This window comes from Salvelinus fontinalis, chromosome 6, assembly GCF_029448725.1.
Source record: "Salvelinus fontinalis isolate EN_2023a chromosome 6, ASM2944872v1, whole genome shotgun sequence".
In the NCBI taxonomy this organism is placed as follows: domain Eukaryota; kingdom Metazoa; phylum Chordata; class Actinopteri; order Salmoniformes; family Salmonidae; genus Salvelinus; species Salvelinus fontinalis.
In genome coordinates, this window is record NC_074670.1 from 18077548 (window position 1) to 18101212 (window position 23665).

The 23665-nt window shown below is 47.8% G+C and overlaps 1 protein-coding gene across 2 annotated transcripts in view; it reads left to right on the top strand.

Annotated features, from left to right (window-relative positions):
- LOC129857239 (ETS domain-containing transcription factor ERF-like) overlaps positions 1-23665 on the top strand; it is a 111931-nt gene that overhangs the window by 78879 nt on the left and 9387 nt on the right. The window contains exon 2 of one of the 2 annotated variants that reach the window (XM_055925288.1): positions 4038-4272. In XM_055925288.1, the coding sequence (XP_055781263.1) occupies positions 4038-4272 (235 nt within the window). The remainder of the gene's footprint in view (positions 1-4037; positions 4273-23665) is intronic. The other variant, XM_055925289.1, reaches the window with a different exon arrangement.

Consider the following 23665-nt stretch of genomic DNA (forward strand, 5'->3'; position numbering starts at 1 on the left):
GAGGGCAGGAGTAGTAGAGGTCAGAGAGGTTAAGTCTGGGGGGGGTGAGGTACCACACTGCTTTTCTCCTGCATGGCATTGATGCATTCTGACACACACACAGGCTGACTGACTGACTGACTGTAGGGTTGCTTAAAACCCCATCAAACAGACCTGTGGACATGTCATGACTTCTGTGTGTGTGTGTGTGTGTGTGTGTGTGTGTGTGTGTGTGTGTGTGTGTGTGTGTGTGTGTGTGTGTGTCGTGGTCTCTGTTTCTTGTGTCAGAATGAGCAGCCTCTTGTGATAACTGATCCACGGTGACTCAGGACAGGTTTGGCCTCTGGGTGTAACGTATAGGACACAGCCTTGGGGTGTGATGAAAAGACACCTGTTGTGGCTCTATGTTCCTCAGAATCCCTGTAGAGAAGACCTGTCTGTCCCGTATCACAACACTCTACTGGGCTCTGGTTGCTGAGACATTGTTTCCTACCAAGATCACACTCATATTACTACTCCCACTGGTGCTTTCATCCCATGTTTAGCTGGCTGTTTTGGGGGGGTATTTACCCTGTTATTTACACACACGGTATGATGTCTCCATATCTGTACGTGTGATGATGATGATGATGATGGTTGGTTTTGTAGTCTTTGTTCAGAGGTTGGCAGGCAGAGTTTGTCTCTGTCTACTTACCAGGGATCCATTTCACCTGTTGACCTGACGCACGATGTGTGTGTAGTCTGTTGCCTGTGTCAATGTCATCCTATCAAAGCTGAGTTTCGGCAACAAAATATATTTAAAAAAGAAATCTGTCAATAATTGAGAACTCTCCAAACTGCCCTTATTCAGTTAGCCAATCTGGTTCACCAAGGCAGACCTATTTAAGCCCACATAGAACTACATAAAGCAGATCTGGCACATATATCTTTTGAGCATGGCTCTATGTTGGTTGCCAGATGCTGTGTATTGACGTAGTGAAGGGCGTTAGGTAACGGGGTCTAAATGGTGGCGCTGCATAGCATGGTACACATTACTATCTATCTGTCAATCAGTCCATCGTCTACAAAGGTCCTCCAACATCTAGCTACAGTTGGTTATTTTGATGCTTTTCACGGCTCATCTCTCAATGATTGGCTATGAAAAGCCAGCTGACATTTACTCCTGAGGTGCTGACTTGCTGCACCCTCGACAACTACTGTGATTATTATTATCTGACCCTGCTGGTCATTTATGAACATTTGAACATCTTGGCCATGTTCTGTTATAATCTCTACCCGGCACAGCCAGAAGAGGACTGGCCACTCTTCATAGCCTGGTTCCTCTCTAGGTTTCTTCCTAGGTTCCTGCCTTTCTAGGGAGTTTTTCCTAGCCACCGTGCTTCTACACCTGCATTGCTTGATGTTTGGGGTTTTAGGCTGGGTTTCTGTACAGCACTTTGAGATATCAGCTGATGTAAGAAGGGCTATATAAATTGATTTGATCTGGACTAGTAGTGACTTTTCTGCTGTAGTGATGTCATACACACCCATGATGTAGCTAGACCTCATACTTCAAATGCGGTCTAAAGTTAAGCCAGATCCACAACGCCATGTTATCTGTTGTATAGATCCTGCCACGTGAATCAGGAGAAAGTTGGAGACCTCAAACCCTGATGAATGGGATTGGTCGGCATTGACTAGGCCCGATTTTTATCACAGAACTCTGGACTCCTGTTCTTCTCTGGCAGAGTAATGGTTATGTAGAGAGGATGTTAGTCATATTGAACAGTAGGTGATCAGTGTTTCTCTCTGATTTAAACTATGTAACACTCCTGTGATGCTAACACCCAGTCTGGCTCAGATTTGTCACATGACCACACGCATGTGAGGAAATAGCCTGTCAAGTGCATTCAACTCGTCATTCAAGCCTCATGAATATACACTCATTCACTCACATATTGGCGTATTCTCAATCTTGAATACACATTTACATCAAGGTCAGTCGAGCAGACAAACAAACAAACACTCATGAACATGTGCCCACACCCACAGTCTGTTTCTGCCTTTCACACTTTGACTTTCCGTTGTACATTTGGGGAGGGAGGACTAGGTCGTGTTGTTTCCTCTGTCATTAGGAAAGAGTGACAGATTCAGGGAAAGAGGTGGAGAGGTTTTCATTATGAAAAGTATTCCACGGACATAGAAAGAGCACCGATGTTGTGGTCGTGTGTGTGAGTGTTCACTATTAGAGTAGTATCACGGCAGGGAGATCAGTGAGTGTTCACTATTAGAGTAGTATCACGGCAGGGAGATCAGTGAGTGTTCACTATTAGAGTAGTATCACGGCAGGGAGATCAGTGAGTGTTCACTATTAGAGTAGTATCACGGCAGGGAGATCAGTGAGTGTTCACTATTAGAGTAGTATCACGGCAGGGAGATCAGTGAGTGTTCACTATTAGAGTAGTATCACGGCAGGGAGATCAGTGAGTGTTCACTATTAGAGTAGTATCACGGCAGGGAGATCAGTGAGTGTTCACTATTAGAGTAGTATCACGGCAGGGAGATCAGTGAGTGTTCACTATTAGAGTAGTATCACGGCAGGGAGATCAGTGAGTGTTCACTATTAGAGTAGTATCACGGCAGGGAGATCAGTGAGTGTTCACTATTAGAGTAGTATCACGGCAGGGAGATCAGTGAGTGTTCACTATTAGAGTAGTATCACGGCAGGGAGATCTGTGAGTGTTCACTATTAGAGTAGTATCACGGCAGGGAGATCTGTGAGTGTTCACTATTAGAGTAGTATCACGGCAGGGAGATCAGTGAGTGTTCACTATTAGAGTAGTATCACGGCAGGGAGATCTGTGAGTGTTCACTATTAGAGTAGTATCACGGCAGGGAGATCTGTGAGTGTTCACTATTAGAGTAGTATCACGGCAGGGAGATCTGTGAGTGTTCACTATTAGAGTAGTATCACGGCAGGGAGATCAGTGAGTGTTCACTATTAGAGTAGTATCACGGCAGGGAGATCAGTGAGTGTTCACTATTAGAGTAGTATCACGGCAGGGAGATCAGTGAGTGTTCACTATTAGAGTAGTATCACGGCAGGGAGATCAGTGAGTGTTCACTATTAGAGTAGTATCACGGCAGGGAGATCAGTGAGTGTTCACTATTAGAGTAGTATCACGGCAGGGAGATCAGTGAGTGTTCACTATTAGAGTAGTATCACGGCAGGGAGATCAGTGAGTGTTCACTATTAGAGTAGTATCACGGCAGGGAGATCAGTGAGTGTTCACTATTAGAGTAGTATCACGGCAGGGAGATCTGTGAGTGTTCACTATTAGAGTAGTATCACGGCAGGGAGATCTGTGAGTGTTCACTATTAGAGTAGTATCACGGCAGGGAGATCAGTGAGTGTTTCCGGCGCAGGACTGTTGTGGTTGGGTGGACGCCCTAGCAGTGACGGTGACAGGAAGGTTGTGGTTTCTACACCCAGTCTACCACGAGTCAGATACATCACAAAGTAGAGTGGAGGAAAGAGGAGGAGGAGGGGGGCAGAGAAGAGGCCAGGTCAGGCAGGTGTGAGTGACAAGCAGCCACACTCGATGTGCAGCACTGTGTACGCGTTAATAACAGTAGAACCAGAACCAGACTGATGTACAGATGGATCCCAAATACATCCCTAAGCTACAGACAGAGAACTAAAAGAGCGAACACAAATAGGCCTCCCTAATCCTCTTTCCTCTTCCACAACACACCTTCTAGAACATTCTTCATCTGAGAACGCCTGACAGGGCTAGCGGCAACCTCTCTCCTCTTGTAGGAGTTGGAATCAATATTCATGTCCTGCCCTGCAACTAAACAGCATTCCTGTGACTCAGCTATTGGCCCAGACGTTGGGTTTTTATGTGCTGCCTGCTGTTTAGAGTTCAGAACTAAGTGAACATGTAGACTGAGAGCAAAGCCTTTCTGAACGTGCTGTCCTCTATGGAGGCTAATCGTCTCAGTCCATCAGTATGGCTGTGCTCCACGGACCTCCAGGCTAACTCCCTTCTCCCTGGTCTCCCACCTCTCCTCCCCAGGGTTTGCCTTTCCAGACTGGGCCTACAAACCCGAGTCGAGCCCCGGCTCGCGACAGATCCAGCTGTGGCACTTCATCCTGGAGCTGCTGAGGAAGGAGGAGTACCATGATGTCATCGCCTGGCAGGGGGACTATGGAGAGTTTGTCATCAAGGACCCTGACGAGGTGGCCCGGTTATGGGGGGCCCGCAAGTGCAAACCCCAGATGAACTACGACAAGCTGAGCAGGGCACTCCGGTAAGGAAACTCAATGACACCAAGCGTGTCCAGCTCCATGTGCTGTTTACACACGGATCCTAATGCACATAACTGTCTTATGGCAGTGATCCAGGCCCCAGTTACTCTCCAAGCTCGGGCTTAGGCCCCAGATATAGGGTTATTGTTACGTTGTGCACGTCTGCTTGACACAACCATGTCTCTCACACCTGCCTAAGCTGGCTGTTATAACTATGACACCAGCTCTAGCCCTTAAAGCACTGTATACTGTAGGCCTATTGTATTGGCACTGACCCTATCTCCCAATACACTGTATACTGTAGGCCTATCGTATTGGCACTAACACTATCTCTCAATACGCTGTATACTGTAGGCCTATCGTATTGGCACTAACACTATCTCTCAATACGCTGTATACTGTAGGCCTATCGTATTGGCACTAACCCTATCTCCCAATACACTGTATACTGTAGGCCTATCGTATTGGCACTAACCCTATCTCCCAATACACTGTATACTGTAGGCCTATCGTATTGGCACTAACCCTATCTCCCAATACACTGTATACTGTAGGACTATCGTATTGGCACTAACCCTATCTCCCAATACACTGTATACTGTAGGCCTATCGTATTGGCACTAACCCTATCTCCCAATACACTGTATACTGTAGGACTATCGTATTGGCACTGACCCTATCTCCCAATACACTGTATACTGTAGGCCTATCGTATTGGCACTAACCCTATCTCCCAATACGCTGTATACTGTAGGACTATCGTATTGGCACTGACCCTATCTCCCAATACACTGTATACTGTAGGACTATCGTATTGGCACTGACCCCATCTCCCAATACACTGTATACTGTAGGCCTATCGTATTGGCACTGACCCTATCTCCCAATACACTGTATACTGTAGGCCTATCGTATTGGCACTAACCCTATCTCCCAATACGCTGTATACTGTAGGACTATCGTATTGGCACTGACCCTATCTCCCAATACACTGTATACTGTAGGCCTATCGTATTGGCACTAACCCTATCTCCCAATACACTGTATACTGTAGGCCTATCGTATTGGCACTAACCCTATCTCCCAATACGCTGTATACTGTAGGACTATCGTATTGGCACTGACCCCATCTCCCAATACACTGTATACTGTAGGCCTATCGTATTGGCACTGACACTATCTCACAATACACTGTATACTGTAGGCCTATCGTATTGGCACTGGCCCTATCTCCCAATACACTGTTTTGGCAGTGACCAGAAAGCACATGGACTCTATTGACACCATCTCAAACCCCATATTCCTGCCATGGCGGTGATAATATTGCCCATGTAATGGCAGTGACTAAACAAAAAAGACTTCACTCAAACACCCCAAACACAAGCCCCTTATACTGTTATGGCATTGACCTCCATGACCCCATATGACTTCCTCATACACTGTATAACCGCTACTCTGACTACAGGTAACCTATCACATGTCAATCACCCATACACTGTATAACCGCTACTCTGACCACATGTAGCCTATCACATGTCAATCACCCATACACTGTATAACCGCTACTCTGACCACATGTAGCCTATCACATGTCAATCACCCATACACTGTATAACCGCTACTCTGACTACAGGTAGCCTATCACATGTCAATCACCCATACACTGTATAACCGCTAATCTGACTACAGGTAGCCTATCACATGTCAATCACCCATACACTGTATAACCGCTACTCTGACTACAGGTAGCCTATCACATGTCAATCACCCATACACTGTATAAAAGGGATAAGCATGACAAGGTGAGTACTCAAACTGACGTCAACCCAATCTTGACCAGAGATTTTAAAAAATCTCCAAAAACTGTAAATCTATTTGGTCAACATTTTATCTTGAAGACAACGTTCATTTGCTTTGACTAGTGTTCTATTTGTACATGTGCATTTGCAGGACACAACAAAAAATAAACGAAGCCAAGCATCACACAATGCTGCTCCCTAAATTCCCTTTCTCCCTAATTTAGTCATTTTCCGCTTAGGGTATTTTGCGGTTGTCACTGGTTACCACAGCCACAAAGTCAAAATTAGCTATATTGTAAAAATGAATGAAAACAAAAAATTGTATCAAGTCTAGGCCTCCTCACCAAAAAGATGTCCGGGACATAACTAATCCCCATGCAGTGTTCAATGTAGTATTGTTAATCATTTTAGAAAATTACAAGGAACAGGCATAATACACAAAATCCAACGTCTGTATATCAAAAAGAAGACAGATTTTGGTTTGTAACCTTGAAAAATGTGTCTTTCAACTTGAGAAAATGATCACTCTGAGAATAACTGTTCCAGGCGGGAGATGTGAATCACTTGGCACTATTCTGTTTTATTACATCTGCTTTTTTCTATAAAATAGGTGTCTTGACTGTGATAAGAGCGTCTTGTCTGCTAAATGAACAAAACTAGGCTATGCCATTGCACAGCCATAGGCTTCTTCAAGCAAGCACCACATTGCTGAGGTTACTACTTTTTTGAAGATTGTGTTCCACAATATAATATAACCTGATGATATTACAGTTTCAATAAATTCATCTTAAATTGCACTTGTTTTTTTATTGACTGGATATATATGAGGCAATTTAGCAATTAAGATTTGTTATGTATAATGGTTATGATAAATGAGCCATTGTTTGCTCACTGTTGGCATAACAGAACATACATGCGCACATATTTGTTTCTAAAAATAGTACTCAAGCGATTGAAAACAAATCATGTGAGAACTGTTCCAGGCAAAAAGGTCAAGTGTCCCTCCCTACTGTATAACTAGTCTGACCACATGCAGCCTATCACATGTGACTCTGAAGCCCGTCATTTATGGACACCAACTCAGGTCCCATATAGCCTTCTGTTATGGCACTGACCCTAACACCCATTAGGGCCTCACCGTTACGGCAATGACCCCCATACACTGGAACACCGGAACACCAATTCCGGCTATTTTGGTGATGACCCCAGCCTTACTGTTAGGTGTGTGACCCTGTAGTGTAACGAGCCAGTAATCCATCCATCCAGGCCTCAGGCTGTACAGTGTCATCCCCCAGGCGGCTCACTGCTTAGCCTGAATTTGTCACACTGATCTCCCTCTCAGCTACACACACTCACCGTAACACACTATTTACTCACCGACAACCACGCAACAGACTGTGACATACACTTTGGACTAATCTGTACAATCTAGAATAATATGTAGGTGACACATTGCAATGCAATTGCTTCAATCAGGACAGAGAATAGGAGCCATAACCTGAGAGAACTACACAGTTCAACAGCCAAGTATCTAACCTAACCAGTCACCACTGACTGTTTGAATGGGCTGGCTTGTAGTCTCTTGTATTTCTGACTTCACAAAACAGAGATTAGACTAAGCACTGATAAACCACACATAATCTGGAAGCAGTGAGAGCAGAAGAGCGATGGGGTCGCCCTGTTTAGGGTGGGGGCTTACGTAAGGTCTTTACTGTGGTGTGATTAACATGGTGTCTGTTGCAGATGGGGTCTGATGAGGACAGACTGGTTTAACACACTAATTGCAAATCACAGTTTGTAGGGAGGGGGGTGTTTTCCTTTTGGATTAATTCCTCATTGAATAAATCCTTTTGGGTCTTAATACACCTTAACGATGTGAGATCCACCTCCTTCCTTCTCGTCGCCTCTGCCCTCCTTCTTCCTTATTCTCTCCTCACTCTACCTCACTCTTCTCTTCCTCTCATCCTCTCCTCTCATTTCCTCTGGTCTCATCCTCATTATAGTCTACTAGTGTCCAGTCTGGTAGAGTCACAGTATTGGAACAGATATGGAGCTTAGCCCACCAGTAAGTAATGTATGTATTTATATATATATAGTACCAGTCAAAAGTTTGGACACACCTACTCATTCCAGGGTTTGTCTTTATTTCAAACCATATTGTTTACATTCATCGCAGCCTTCCTCCTCTTTCACTCTGCTCACCTTGTATCTTTCCCTCTGTAGCGTCTCTCTCCCTGATATCTCTCACCTTAACACACATACTTATATTTCTATCTTTGTGGAGACCTAAAATTGATTTCCTTTCAAAATCCTATTTTCTCTAACCTTACCGCCTAACCCTACCTCCTAGACTTAACCCTGCCTCCTAGACTTAACCCTACCTCCTAGACTTAACCCTACCTCCTAGACTTAACCCTACCTCCTAGACTTAACCCTACCTCCTAGACTTAACCCTACCTCCTAGACTTAACCCTACCTCCTAGACTTAACCCTATCTACCGCCTAGACCTAACCCTACCGCCTAGACCTAACCCTACCGCCTAGACCTAACCCTACCGCCTATACCTAACCCTACCGCCTAGACCTAACCCTACCGCCTAGACCTAACTCTACCGCCTAGACCTAACTCTACCGCCTAGACCTAACTCTACCGCCTAGACCTAACTCTACCGCCTAGACCTAACTCTACCGCCTAGACCTAACTCTACCGCCTAGACCTAACTCTACCGCCTAGACCTAACTCTACCGCCTAGACCTAACTCTACCGCCTAGACCTAACTCTACCGCCTAGACCTAACTCTACCGCCTAGACCTAACTCTACCGCCTAGACCTAACTCTACCGCCTAGACCTAACTCTACCGCCTAGACCTAACTCTACCGCCTAGACCTAACTCTATCGCCTAACCCTACCGCCTAGACCTAACCCTACCGCCTAGACCTAACCCTACCGCCTAGACCTAACTCTACCGCCTAGACCTAACTCTACCGCCTAGACCTAACTCTACCGCCTAGACCTAACTCTACCGCCTAGACCTAACTCTACCGCCTAGACCTAATTCTACCGCCTAACTCTACCGCCTAACCCTAACCCTACCGCCTAGACCTAACTCTACCGCCTAGACCTAACTCTACCGCCTAGACCTAACTCTACCGCCTAGACCTAACTCTACCGCCTAGACCTAACTCTACCGCCTAGACCTAACTCTACCGCCTAGACCTAACTCTACCGCCTAGACCTAACTCTACCGCCTAGACCTAACCCTACCGCCTAGACCTAACCCTACCGCCTAGACCTAACCCTACCGCCTAGACCTAACCCTACCGCCTAGACCTAACCCTACCGCCTAGACCTAACCCTACCGCCTAACCTTAACCCTACCGCCTAACCTTAACCCTAACCCTACCGCCTAACCTTAACCCTAACCCTGCCGCCTAACCCTACCGCCTAACCCTACCGCCTAGACCTAACCCTACCGCCTAGACCTAACCCTACCGCCTAGACCTAACCCTACCGCCTAGACCTAACCCTACCGCCTAGACCTAACCCTACCGCCTAGACCTAACCCTACCGCCTAGACCTAACCCTACCGCCTAGACCTAACCCTACCGCCTAGACCTAACCCTACCGCCTAGACCTAACCCTACCGCCAAGACCTAACCCTACCGCCTAACCCTACCACCAAGACCTAACCCTAATTGTAACCCTAAACCAAACCCCTAAGCGTAAAATAGCCTTTGTCCCTCTGGAAAGAAGAACAAGATCACACACACACACACACACACACACACACACACACACACACACACACACACACACACACACACACACACACACACACACACTAATCCTCACTGTGTGAGTGTGAATTTCACAGTGGCTGTGGGAGCAGGAGACAGGAATGACGCAGGGAGTCACGTGTCCTGTTGGAGAGTCAACTCACAGGCACACTGGATTACAATAGTATTCCTGATGAGGGGAAATCACTGTGTGCAATGTATACAGGAAACTGTAAGATCATGGGGCTGGGTGATTGAAGTGCAGGGGCTTGAAAACATGCGTTTGAACTGTGTGTGTAAGTTAACTCCAGCTGAAGTCCCGGGTACCACACTGACTTTGGTCTCCAGATTTCTCCCATATGTGTGGGGCAAGGTGGCCCTCTCTGTCATGTGTTCCATATGGGGATGGTTGCTACAATGTGTGTTTTATTGGTCTTTAGTGCCATCAATCCTCTTACCACATTACTATTGATGTGAATCTTGAGAGGGTTTGTTGTGGTGACAGACCCATGACCTCACATACCGCTCTGGTGTCAAACGAGGTGTGTGCGTGCGTGCGTGCTTGAATGGAACAAAGGGAGTTGATCAGGGATTATTTATTTATTTATTGTTGTTGCTCTGAGTGAAATGTATGAACAGTACTTTATCAGAGATATTAATCACAGTGATAGAGAGACTGGTTCACAGCACTTGGAGGTAAACCCGTCCCATAGACATTATTGTGCTCTGTAGCCCCAGTCCCAGTGTGGATCCCATCTCCACCCAGTGCTCAGAGAGAGAGAGAGGGGTGGAGAGGGAGAGTGGACAATGGCATCAGTGTACTGGTTGGAGGGCTATGGGAGTAAACCAAGATGGCAGTCGCACAGTAAAGCCCTGGGTCTCTCTTTCTCTCTCTCTCTCTCTCTCTCTCTCTCTCTCTCTCTCTCTCTCTCTCTCTCTCTCTCTCTCTCTCTCTCTCTCTCTCTCTCTCTCTCTCTCTCTCTCTCTCTCTCTCTCTCTCTCTCTCTCTCTCTGGTCTCTCTCTCTCTCTCTCTCTCTCTCTCTCTCTCTGGTCTCTCTCTCTCTCTCTCTCTGGTCTCTCTCTCTCTCTCTCTGGTCTCTCTCTCTCTCTGGTCTCTCTCTCTCTCTCTCTGGTCTCTCTCTCTCTGGTCTCTCTGGTCTCTCTCTCTCTGGTCTCTCTGGTCTCTCTCTCTCTGGTCTCTCTGGTCTCTCTCTCTCTGGTCTCTCTCTGTCTGGTCTCTCTGGTCTCTCTCTCACTCTCTGGTCTCTCTCTGTCTGGTCTCTCTGGTCTCTCTCTCTCTCTCTGGTCTCTCTCTCTCTCTCTGGTCTCTCTCTCTCTCTCTGGTCTCTCTCTCTCTCTCTGGTCTCTCTCTCTCTCTCTGGTCTCTCTCTGTCTCTCTGGTCTCTGTACCATGTTGTGGTCTGGTCCTCTGATGGGGTCATGATGTTGACTGTTAGCAGCTCATACAGGTCAGAGGTTAGAGGTTCCATTCACCACAGCTGGTAAAGATTACCATCAGGCGCCATAGGATACCCCTCCCCCGTCTCACACACACACACACACACACCGACCGTGTTCACTCCGTGTGTGTTTGATTGAGCAGGACTGCTGTGACACCACTGTGACTAGGTCAGGAGTCCCGGCCTTACAACAGAGCCTATTGTATAGAGAGAACTAGGGAGAGGAGGGCGGGTGACTGTATGAGTTTGTGTTAAGTGTGTTGTACATTTATTGTCCCGTGTGTGTGGTGTGTGTACACATCTCATTGTCCAGGATAGAATGAGTCTTTTATTTGCGGGCAGAGCACACACGAGCCACACACACCCAGAGTACACTTGACCACACGCTTGTGCCCACAGAGCATGTGACTGGCCTAATCAGACTCCAGCTAGATCCTCATCTCCACACACACACACACACACACACACACACACACACACACACACACACACACACACACACACACACACACACACACACACACACACACACACACACACACACACACACACACACACACACACACACACACTCTTAGAGCATGTGACCAGCCTAGCCAGACCCTCATCTTTACTTACACACACACACTACAGTTTAGCCACCCACCAACACTGGTCACACACCAGGTTTTCCAGTAGTGTTCAGTCTCACGTGCAAAAAGCCACACACCTGAGTGTGAGCAGCTGGTGTGACGAGAGGCAGAAAATAAACAGGGACTCATGGAGGGCGTTGTAATCCTGACTTCCTGTTACAGTCAGTGCCTAGTTACTGCACTACAATGTGTGTGTCCGTGCCTGTCTGTGTGGAGGGAGAGGGAGCCAGGGAGCAGCAATATGACAATAAATAGTGTGTGTGTGTGTGTGTGTGTGTGTGTGTGTGTGTGTGTGTGTGTGTGTGTGTGTGTGTGTGTGTGTGTGTGTGTGTGTGTGTGTGTGTGTGTGTGTGTGTGTGTGTGTGTGTGTGTGTGTATAGAAGCTATATGACAATAGATGGTGTGTGTGTATAAAGAGCAGCTACATGACAATAGATGGTGTGTGTATAGAGAGCAGCTATATGACAATAGAGGGTGTGTGTGTGTATAGAGAGCAGCTATATGACGATGGTGTGTGTGTGTATAGAGAGCAGCTATATGACAATAGATGGTGTGTGTGTGTATAGAGAGCAGCTATATGACGATGGTGTGTGTGTGTATAGAGAGCAGCTATATGACAATAGATGATGTGTGTGTATAGAGACCAGTTATATGACAATAGATTGTGTGTGTGTATAGAGAGCAGCTATATGACAATAGATGGTGTGTGTGTATAGAGAGCAGCTATATCAATTTCAATCAATTTTATTTTATATAGCCCTTCTTACATCAGATAATATCTCGAAGTGCTGTACAGAAACCCAGCCTAAAACCCCAAACAGCTAGAATGCAGGTGTAGAAGCACGGTGGCTAGGAAAAACTCCCTAGAAAGGCCAAAACCTAGGAAGAAACCTAGAGAGGAACCAGGCTATGAGGGGTGGCCAGTCCTCTTCTGGCTGTGCCGGGTGGAGATTATAACAGAACTATGCCAAGATGTTCAAAAATGTTCATAAGTGACAAGCATGGTCAAATAATAATCATGAATAATTTTCAGTTGGCTTTTCATAGCTGATCATTAAGAGTTGAAAAACAACAGGTCTGGGACAGGTGGCGGTTCCATAACCGCAGGCAGAACAGCTGAAACTGGAATAGCAGCAAGGCCAGGCGGACTGGGGACAGCAAGGAGTCACCACGGGCGGCAGTCCCGACGCATGGTCCTAGGGCCCAGGTCCTCCGAGAGAAAGAAAGAGAGAAGGAGAAAATTAGAGAGAGCCAAGATTTTCAAAATGTTCATAAATGACAAGCATGGTCAAATAATAATCAGGAATAAATCTCAGTTGGCTTTTCATAGCCGATCATTAAGAGTTGAAAACAGCAGGTCTGGGACAGGTAGTGGTTCCATAACCGCAGGCAGAAGAGTTGAAACTGGAATAGCAGCAAGGCCAGGCGGACTGGGGGCAGCAAGGAGTCACCACGGCCGGTAGTCCCGACGTATGGTCCTAGGGCTCAGGTCCTCCGAGAGAAAGAGAGAAGGCGAAAATTAGAGAGAGCCAAGATTTTCAAAATGTTCATAAATGACAAGCATGGTCAAATAATAATCAGGAATAAATCTCAGTTGGCTTTTCATAGCCGATCATTAAGAGTTGAAAACAGCAGGTCTGGGACAGGTAGGGGTTTCGTAACCGCAGGCAGAAACAGTTGAAACTGGAATAGCAGCAAGGCCGGGCGGACTGGGGACAGCAAGGTGTCAGCATGCCCGGTAGTCCTGACGTATGGTCCTAGGGCTCAGGTTCTCAGAGAGAAAGAGAGAACGAGAGAATTAGAGAGAGCATACTTAAATTCACACAGGACACTGGATAAGACAGGAGAAGTACTCCAGGTATAACCAACTGACCCTAGCCCCCCGACACATAAACTACTGCAGCATAAATACTGGAGGCTGAGACAGGAGCGGTCAGGAGACACTGTGGCCCCATCCGAAGAAACCCCCGGACAGGGCCAAACAGGAAGGATATAACCCCACCCACTCTGCCAAAGCACAGCCCCCACACCACTAGAGGGATATCCTCAACCACCAACTTACAATCCTGAGACAAGGCCGAGTATAGCCCACAAAGGTCTCCACCACAGCACAACCAAGGGGGGGCGCCAACCCAGACAGGAAGTTCACGTCAGTAACTCAACCCACTCAAGTGACGCACCCCTCCTAGGGACGGCATGAAAGAGCACCAGCAAGCCAGTGACTCAGCCCCAGTAACAGGGTTAGAGGCAGAGAATCCCAGTGGAGAGAGGGGAACCGGCCCTGGAGAGACAGCAAGGGCGGTTCGTTGCTCCAGAGCCTTTCCGTTCACCTTCACACTCCTGGGCCAGACTACACTCAATCATATGACCTACTGAAGAGATAAGTCTTCAGTAAAGACTTAAAGGTTGAGACCGAGTCTGCGTCTCTCACATGGGTAGGCAGACTGTTCCATAAAAATGGAGATCTATAGGAGAAAGCCCTGCCTCCAGCTGTTTGCTTAGAAATTTTAGGGACAATTAGGAGGCCTGCGTCTTGTGACCGTAGCGTACGTGTAGGTATGTACGGCAGGACCAACTCGGAAAGATAGGTAGGAGCAAGCCCATGTAACGCTTTATAGGTTAACAGTAAAACCTTGAAATCAGCCCTTGCCTTAACGGGAAGCCAGTGTAGGGAAGCTAGCACTGGAGTAATATGATCAAATTTCTTGGTTCTAGTCAGGATTCTAGCAGCCGTATTTAGCACTAACTGAAGTTTATTTAGTGCTTTATCCGGGTAGCCGGAAAGTAGAGCATTGCAGTAGTCTAACCTAGAAGTAACAAATGCATGGATTAATTTTTCTGCATCATTTTTGGACAGAAAATTTCTGATTTTTGCAATGTTACGTAGATGGAAAAAAGCTGTCCTTGAAACAGTCTTGATATGTTCGTCAAAAGAGAGATCAGGGTCAAGAGTAACGCCGAGGTCCTTCACAGTTTTATTTGAGACGACTTTACAACCATCAAGATGAATTGTCAGATTTAACAGAAGATCTCTTTGTTTCTTGGGACCTAGAACAAGCATCTCTGTTTTGTCCGAGTTTAAAAGTAGAAAGTTTTCAGCCATCCACTTCCTTATGTCTGAAACACAGGCTTCTAGCGAGGGCAATTTTGGGGCTTCACCATGTTTCATTGAAATGTACAGCTGTGTGTCATCCGCATAGCAGTGAAAGTTAACATTATGTTTTCGAATAACATCCCCAAGAGGTAAAATATATAGTGAAAACAATAGTGGTCCTAAAACGGAACCTTGAGGAACACCGAAATGTACAGTTGATTTGTCAGAGGACAGACCATTCACAGAGACAAACTGATATCTTTCCGACAGGTAAGATCTAAACCAGGCCAGAACTTGTCCGTGTAGACCAATTTGGGTTTCCAGTCTCTCCAAAAGAATGTGGTGATCGATGGTGTCAAAGGCAGCACTAAGGTCTAGTAGCACGAGGACAGATGCAGAGCCTCGGTCTGACGCCATTAAAAGGTCATTTACCACCTTCACAAGTGCAGTCTCAGTGCTATGATGGGGTCTAAAACCAGACTGAAGCATTTCGTATACATTGTTTGTCTTCAGAAAGGCAGTGAGTTGCTGCGCAACAGCTTTTTCTAAAATTTTTGAGAGGAATGGAAGATTCGATATAGGCCGATAGTTTTTTATATTTTCCGGGTCAAGGTTTGGCTTTTTCAAGAGAGGCTTTATCACTGCCACTTTTAGTGAGTTTGGTACACATCCGGTGGATAGAGAGCTGTTTATTATGTTCAACATAGGAGGGCCAAGCACAGGAAGCAGCTCCTTCAGCAGTTTAGTAGGAATAGGATCCAGTATGCAGCTTGAAGGTTTAGAGGCCATGATTATTTTCATCATTGTGTCAAGAGATATAGTACTAAAACACTTAAGTGTCTCTCCCGATCCCAGGCCCTCGCAGAGCTGTGCAGATCCAGGACAGCTAAGCCCTGGAGGAATACGCAGATTCAAAGAGGAGTCCGTAATTTGCTTTCTAATGGTCATGATCTTTTCCTCAAAGAAGTTCATGAATTTATTACTGCTGAAGTGAAAGCCATCCTCTCTTGGGGAATGCTGCTTTTTAGTTAGCTTTGCAACAGTATCAAAAAGAAATTTTGGATTGTTCTTATTTTCCTCGATTAAGTTGGAAAAGTAGGATGATCGAGCAGCAGTGAGGGCTCTTCGGTACTGCACGGTACTGTCTTTCCAAGCTAGTCGGAAGACTTCCAGTTTTGTGTGGCGCCATTTCCGTTCCAATTTCCTGGAAGCTTGCTTCAAAGCTCGGGTATTTTCTGTATACCAGGGAGCTAGTTTCTTATGACAAATGTTTTTCGTTTTTAGGGGTGCAACTGCATCTAGGGTATTGCGCAAGGTTAAATTGAGTTCCTCAGTTAAGTGGTTAACTGATTTTTGTCCTCTGACGTCCTTGGGTAGGCAGAAGGAGTCTGGAAGGGCATCAAGGAATTTTTGTGTTGTCTGAGAATTTATAGCACGACTTTTGATGCTCCTTGGTTGGGGTCTGAGCAGATTATTTGTTGCGATTGCAAACGTAATAAAATGGTGGTCCGATAGTCCAGGATTATGTGGAAAAACATTAAGATCTACAACATTTATTCCATGGGACAAAACTAGGTCCAGAGTATGACTGTGGCAGTGAGTAGGTCCAGAGACATGTTGGACAAAACCCACTGAGTCGATGATGGCTCCGAAAGACTTTTGGAGTGGGTCTGTGGACTTCTCCATGTGAATATTAAAATCACCAAAAATTAGAATATGATCTGCTATGACTACAAGGTCTGATAGGAATTCAGGAAACTCAGAGAGGAACGCTGTATATGGCCCAGGAGGCCTGTAAACAGTAGCTATAAAAAGTGATTGAGTAGGCTGCATAGATTTCATGACTAGAAGCTCAAAAGACGAAAACGCCATTTTTTTTTTTGTAAATTGAAATTTGCTATTGTAGATGTTAGCAACACCTCCGCCTTTGCGGGATGTATGAGGGATATGGTCACTAGTGTAACCAGGAGGTGAGGCCTCATTTAACACAGTAAATTCATCAGGCTTAAGCCATGTTTCAGTCAGGCCAATCACATCAAGATTATGATCAGTGATTAGTTCATTGACTATGACTGCCTTTGAAGTGAGGGATCTAACATTAAGTAACCCTATTTTGAGATGTGAGGTATCACGATCTCTTTCAATAATGGCAGGAATGGAGGAGGTCTTTATCCTAATAAGATTGCTAAGGCGAACACCGCCATGTTTAGTTTTGCCCAACCTAGGTCGAGGCACAGACACAGTCTCAATGGGTATGGCTGAGCTGACTACACTGACTGTGCTATTGGCAGACTCCACTAAGCTGGCAGGTTGGCTAACAGCCTGCTGCCTGGCCTGCACCCTATTTCATTGTGGGGCTAAAGGAGTTTATATGACAATAGATGGTGTGTGTGTGTGTGTGTGTATAGAGAGCAGCTATATGACAATAGATGGTGTGTGTGTATAGAGAGCAGCTATATGACAATAGATGGTGTGTGTGTGTGTGTGTGTATAAAGAGCAGCTATATGACAATAGATGGTGTGTGTGTATAGAGAGCAGCTATATGACAATAGATGGTGTGTGTGTGTGTGTGTGTGTATAGAGACCAGTTATATGACAATAGATGGTGTGTGTGTATAGAGAGAGTCACTGTTGTACTCTGGAAAACAGATGACTCTGTACCAAGCAGCCATATTGCTTTGAAACTGACAGTATGAAGAGGCTAGCTGTGTTCCAATAGACAGGGCAGCTATATGGCTAAAAGGATGGTTAAGACCAGGGTCACTTAAGAGGATTCAAATATCCCCTACTTTCTCTTCCTCTCAACTGTCCTCTATTCATTCTCCTCTCATCTCTGATCCCTCTGTCCTCTCTCCATCAACTCTGGGAATTCCACAGCACTGTCTTGATTACATTTTCCAGGAATTGACCCATCCCTCTGTTCTCCCTCTCCTCTCTCTTTCTTTCTCTCATCTCGTGCTCTCTCATCACTCTCTCATCACTCTCTCTCTCTTTGGTGTATGCCTACTTCTCTGTTTTGTCTGATCAGCCAGTTTAGTTCTTTGTAATCGTGGGTGTAATCCCTGTCCTGCAATCTCACACATATACCGAGTACACACAATCTCACACACATACTGAGTACACACAATCTCACACACATACTGAGTACACACAATCTCACACACATACTGAGTACACACAATTTCACACACATACTGAGTACTCACAATCTCACACACATACTGAGTACACACAATCTCACACATATACTGAGTACACACAATCTCACACACATACTGAGTACACACAATCTCACACATATACTGAGTACACACAATCTCACACACATACTGAGTACACACAATCTAACAATCTCATACACATACTGTATACACACAATCTCACACACATACAACAAATAGCGCACCCATAAACCCATTGCATATTTTCCTGGAAGTCTCTCACTAAGTCTAAATCCACATGGTTATTGTTACATCTGATTATGAGTGGATGAAGGTTTTTAGGTGTGTGTGTTTTCACCTTTGTGTGTGTGTGGAGTGTGTCAGGGCTGGGGGGGGGGGGGGGGGGGGGCAGCTAAACACAGACCCTCAAAGAATCTTTATTCTCTTTTGAAGTGAGTTCAAATGCTCTTCAAAGCATTCCCTTACTCTGACTACGTGAAGAGAGGGAGGGGAGGATATAGAGAGAGAGGGTAGAGTTGTGTAGGACCATGTGCCTCTCCTCTGTCAGAGATGGAGAGACATACTGCTGGGACGCTGCCTGACCTAAACAATGTTTTCAACAGAGCAGGCTTGTCCTGTCTCCCGCTCCGTCTCCATCGCCCCCAGGGAAAGAGGGAGGGAAGAGGGATAAACCGGTGGATGATGTTAAAGGGGGAAGGATGGAAGAAGGGAATGCGATACAGAGGGAGAGAGAGAATTAGATCTGGAGGGAGCGAGGGAGAGAGGGAGAGAGGGAGGGAGGGAGAGAGAGAGGGAGGGAGAGAGGGAGGGAGAGAGGGAGGGAGAGAGGGAGGGAGGGAGGGACAAAAAAAGAGCTAGTCTGCTCCATACACAGACATCACAAGTCTGTCATCAGCATAATAAGAGTGGGAGGCTCCAGGTTAAATAACAGCCGTAGGAGATAATGACAGCTACTCTGGCTGACTGTCCCAGACCCATGCAGTCAGTCACCAGTAGTGGAACACCACTAATCGTACTGTATTACCAGCAGTCCTAACCTCTTATCTCTCTCTCCTCTTCTCCTCTTAACAAGCCAGCTACAGACAGCACAGCTAGCTGTCAGTCCACTACACATCTCCTCTATATGCTGACCTAAGCAGCTATAAAACCATCCTTTCACACCCTTTAGTGGACTGACTGGAAGGGGATCCAGAGAGCAAGGGCACACTCACACACTGACATACACACATGGAGACACACACACACACTGACTCTCCCTCTGTCACACACACTCACACACTGACATACACACATGGAGACACACACACTGACATACACACATGGAGACACACACACACACACACACACACACTGACTCTCCCTCTGTCACACACACTCACACACTGACATACACACATGGAGACACACACACACACACACACTCTCACACTGACATACACACATGGAGACACACACACACTCTCACACTGACATACACACATGGAGGCACACACACACACACTGACTCTCCCTCTGTCACACACACTCACACAGTGACACACACACACACACACACACACACACACACACACACACACACACACACACACACACACACACACACACACACACACACACACACACTGACTCTCCCTCTCTCTCTCTCTCTCTCTCTCTCTCTCTCTCTCTCACACACACACACACACACACACACACACACACACACACACACACACACACACACACACACACACACACACACACACACACACACACTGACTCTCCCTCTCACACACATACACAGTCAGTTAGTCAGAGCAGCCGTTAGGTTGGTGAGGGGCTGTGGGGTTAGTCAGAGCAGTGTTAGGTTGGTGAGGGGCTGTGGGGTTAGTCAGAGCAGTGTTAGTTTGGTGAGGGGCTGTGGGGTTAGTCAGAGCAGTGTTAGGTTGGTGAGGGGCTGTGGGGTTAGGTTGGTGAGGGGCTGTGGGGTTAGTCAGAGCAGTGTTAGGTTGGTGAGGGGCTGTGGGGTTAGTCAGAGCAGTGTTAGGTTGGTGAGGGGCTGTGGGGTTAGGTTGGTGAGGGGCTGTGGGGTTAATCAGAGCAGTGTTAGGTTGGTGAGGGGCTGTGGGGTTAGGTTGGTGAGGGGCTGTGGGGTTAGTCAGAGCAGTGTTAGGTTGGTGAGGGGCTGTGGGGTTAGTCAGAGCAGTGTTAGGTTGGTGAGGGGCTGTGGGGTTAGTCAGAGCAGTGTTTGGTTGGTGAGGGGCTGTGGGGTTAGTCAGAGCAGCGTTAGGTTGGTGTGGGGCTGTGGGGTTAGTCAGAGCAGCATTAGGTTGGTGTGGGGCTGTGGGGTTGGTGAGGGGCTGTGGGGTTAGTCAGCGCAGTGTTAGGTTGGTGTGGGGCTGTGGGGTTAGTCAGAGCAGTGTTTGGTTGGTGAGGGGCTGTGGGGTTGGTCAGAGCAGTGTTTGGTTGGTGAGGGGCTGTGGGGTTAGTCAGAGCGGTGTTAGGTTGGTGAGGGGCTGTGGGGTTAGTCAGAGCAGTGTTTGGTTGGTGAGGGGCTGTGGGGTTAGTCAGAGCAGTGTTTGGTTGGTGAGGGGCTGTGGGGTTAGTCAGAGCAGTGTTAGGTTGGTGAGGGGCTGTGGGGTTAGTCAGAGCAGCGTTAGGTTGGTGTGGGGCTGTGGGGTTAGTCAGAGCAGTGTTTGGTTGGTGAGGGGCTGTGGGGTTAGTCAGAGCAGTGTTAGGTTGGTGAGGGGCTGTGGGGTTAGTCAGAGCAGCGTTAGGTTGGTGTGGGGCTGTGGGGTTAGTCAGAGCAGTGTTAGGTTGGTGAGGGGCTGTGGGGTTAGTCAGAGCAGTGTTAGGTTGGTGAGGGGCTGTGGGGTTAGTCAGAGCGGTGTTAGGTTGGTGAGGGGCTGTGGGGTTAGTCAGAGCAGTGTTAGGTTGGTGAGGGGCTGTGGGGTTAGTCAGAGCAGTGTTTGGTTGGTGAGGGGCTGTGAGGTTAGTCAGAGCAGTGTTAGGTTGGTGAGGGGCTGTGGGGTTAGTCAGAGCAGCGTTAGGTTGGTGTGGGGCTGTGGGGTTAGTCAGAGCAGTGTTAGGTTGGTGAGGGGCTGTGGGGTTAGTCAGAGCAGTGTTAGGTTGGTGAGGGGCTGTGGGGTTAGTCAGAGCAGTGTTTGGTTTGTGAGGGGCTGTGGGGTTAGTCAGAGCAGCGTTAGGTTGGTGTGGGGCTGTGGGGTTGGTGAGGGGCTGTGGGGTTAGTCAGAGCAGTGTTAGGTTGGTGAGGAGCTGTGGGGTTAGTCAGAGCAGCATTAGGTTGGTGTGGGGCTGTGGGGTTGGTGAGGGGCTGTGGGGTTAGTCAGCGCAGTGTTAGGTTGGTGTGGGGCTGTGGGGTTAGTCAGAGCAGTGTTTGGTTGGTGAGGGGCTGTGGGGTTGGTCAGAGCAGTGTTAGGTTGGTGAGGGGCTGTGGGGTTAGTCAGAGCAGTGTTTGGTTGGTGAGGGGCTGTGGGGTTAGTCAGAGCAGTGTTTGGTTGGTGAGGGGCTGTGGGGTTGGTGAGGGGCTGTGGGGTTAGTCAGAGCAGTGTTAGGTTGGTGAGGGGCTGTGGGGTTAGTCAGAGCAGCGTTAGGTTGGTGTGGGGCTGTGGGGTTAGTCAGAGCAGTGTTAGGTTGGTGAGGGGCTGTGGGGTTAGTCAGAGAAGTGTTAGGTTGGTGAGGGGCTGTGGGGTTAGTCAGAGCAGTGTTAGGTTGGTGAGGGGCTGTGGGGTTAGTCAGAGCAGTGTTTGGTTGGTGAGGGGCTGTGGGGTTGGTGAGGGGCTGTGGGGTTAGTCAGAGCAGCGTTAGGTTGGTGTGGGGCTGTGGGGTTAGTCAGAGCAGTGTTAGGTTGGTGAGGGGCTGTGGGGTTAGTCAGAGCAGTGTTAGGTTGGTGTGGGGCTGTGGGGTTAGTCAGAGCAGTGTTAGGTTGGTGAGGGGCTGTGGGGTTAGTCAGAGCAGTGTTAGGTTGGTGAGGGGCTGTGGGGTTAGTCAGAGCAGCGTTAGGTTGGTGTGGGGCTGTGGGGTTAGTCAGAGCAGTGTTAGGTTGGTGAGGGGCTGTGGGGTTAGTCAGAGCAGTGTTAGGTTGGTGAGGGGCTGTGGGGTTAGTCAGAGCAGCGTTAGGTTGGTGTGGGGCTGTGGGGTTAGTCAGAGCAGTGTTAGGTTGGTGAGGGGCTGTGGGGTTAGTCAGAGCAGTGTTAGGTTGGTGAGGGGCTGTGGGGTTAGTCAGTGCAGTGTTAGGTTGGTGAGGGGCTGTGGGGTTAGTCAGAGCAGTGTTAGGTTGGTGAGGGGCTGTGGGGTTAGTCAGAGCGGTGTTAGGTTGGTGAGGGGCTGTTGGGTTAGGTTGGTGAGGGGCTGTGGGGTTAGTCAGAGCAGTGTTAGGTTGGTGAGGTCCTGTGGGGTTAGGTTGGTGAGGGGCTGTGGGGTTAGTCAGAGCAGTGTTAGGTTGGTGAGGGCCTGTGGGTTTAGTCAGAGCAGTGTTAGGTTGGTGAGGGGCTGTGGGGTTAGTCAGAGCAGTGTTAGGTTGGTGAGGGGCTGTGGGGTTAGGTTGGTGAGGTCCTGTGGGGTTAGGTTGGTGAGGGGCTGTGGGGTTAGTCAGAGCAGTGTTAGGTTGGTGAGGGCCTGTGGGTTTAGTCAGAGCAGTGTTAGGTTGGTTAGGGCCTGTGGGGTTAATCAGAGCAGTGTTAGGTTGGTGAGGGGCTGTGGGGTTAGTCAGAGCAGTGTTAGGTTGGTGAGGGGCTGTGGGGTTAGTCAGAGCAGTGTTAGGTTGGTGAGGGGCTGTGGGGTTAGTCAGAGACGTTTTTGGTTTGTGAGGGGCTGTGGTGTTAGTCAGAGCAGCGTTAGGTTGGTGTGGGGCTGTGGGGTTGGTGAGGGGCTGTGGGGTTAGTCAGAGCAGTGTTAGGTTGGTGAGGGGCTGTGGGGTTAGTCAGAGCAGTGTTAGGTTGGTGAGGGGCTGTGGGGTTAGTCAGAGCAGTGTTAGGTTGGTAAGGGTCTGTGGGGTTAGGTTGGTGTGGGGCTGTGGGGTTAGTCAGAGCAGTGTTAGGTTGATGAGGGGCTGTGGGGTTAGTCAGAGCAGTGTTAGGTTGGTTAGGTCCTGTGGGGTTAGGTTGGTGAGGGGCTGTGGGGTTAGTCAGAGCAGTGTTAGGTTGGTGAGGGCCTGTGGGGTTAGTCAGAGCAGTGTTAGGTTGGTGAGGGCCTGTGGGTTTAGTCAGAGCAGTGTTAGGTTGGTGAGGGGCTGTGGGGTTAGTCAGAGCAGTGTTAGGTTGGTGAGGGGCTGTGGGGTTAGGTTGGTGAGGGGCTGTGGGGTTAGGTTGGTGAGGGGCTGTGGGGTTAGTCAGAGCAGTGTTAGGTTGGTGAGGGCCTGTGGGGTTAGTCAGAGCAGTGTTAGGTTGGTTAGGGCCTGTGGGGTTAATCAGAGCAGTGTTAGGTTGGTGAGGGGCTGTGGGGTTAGTC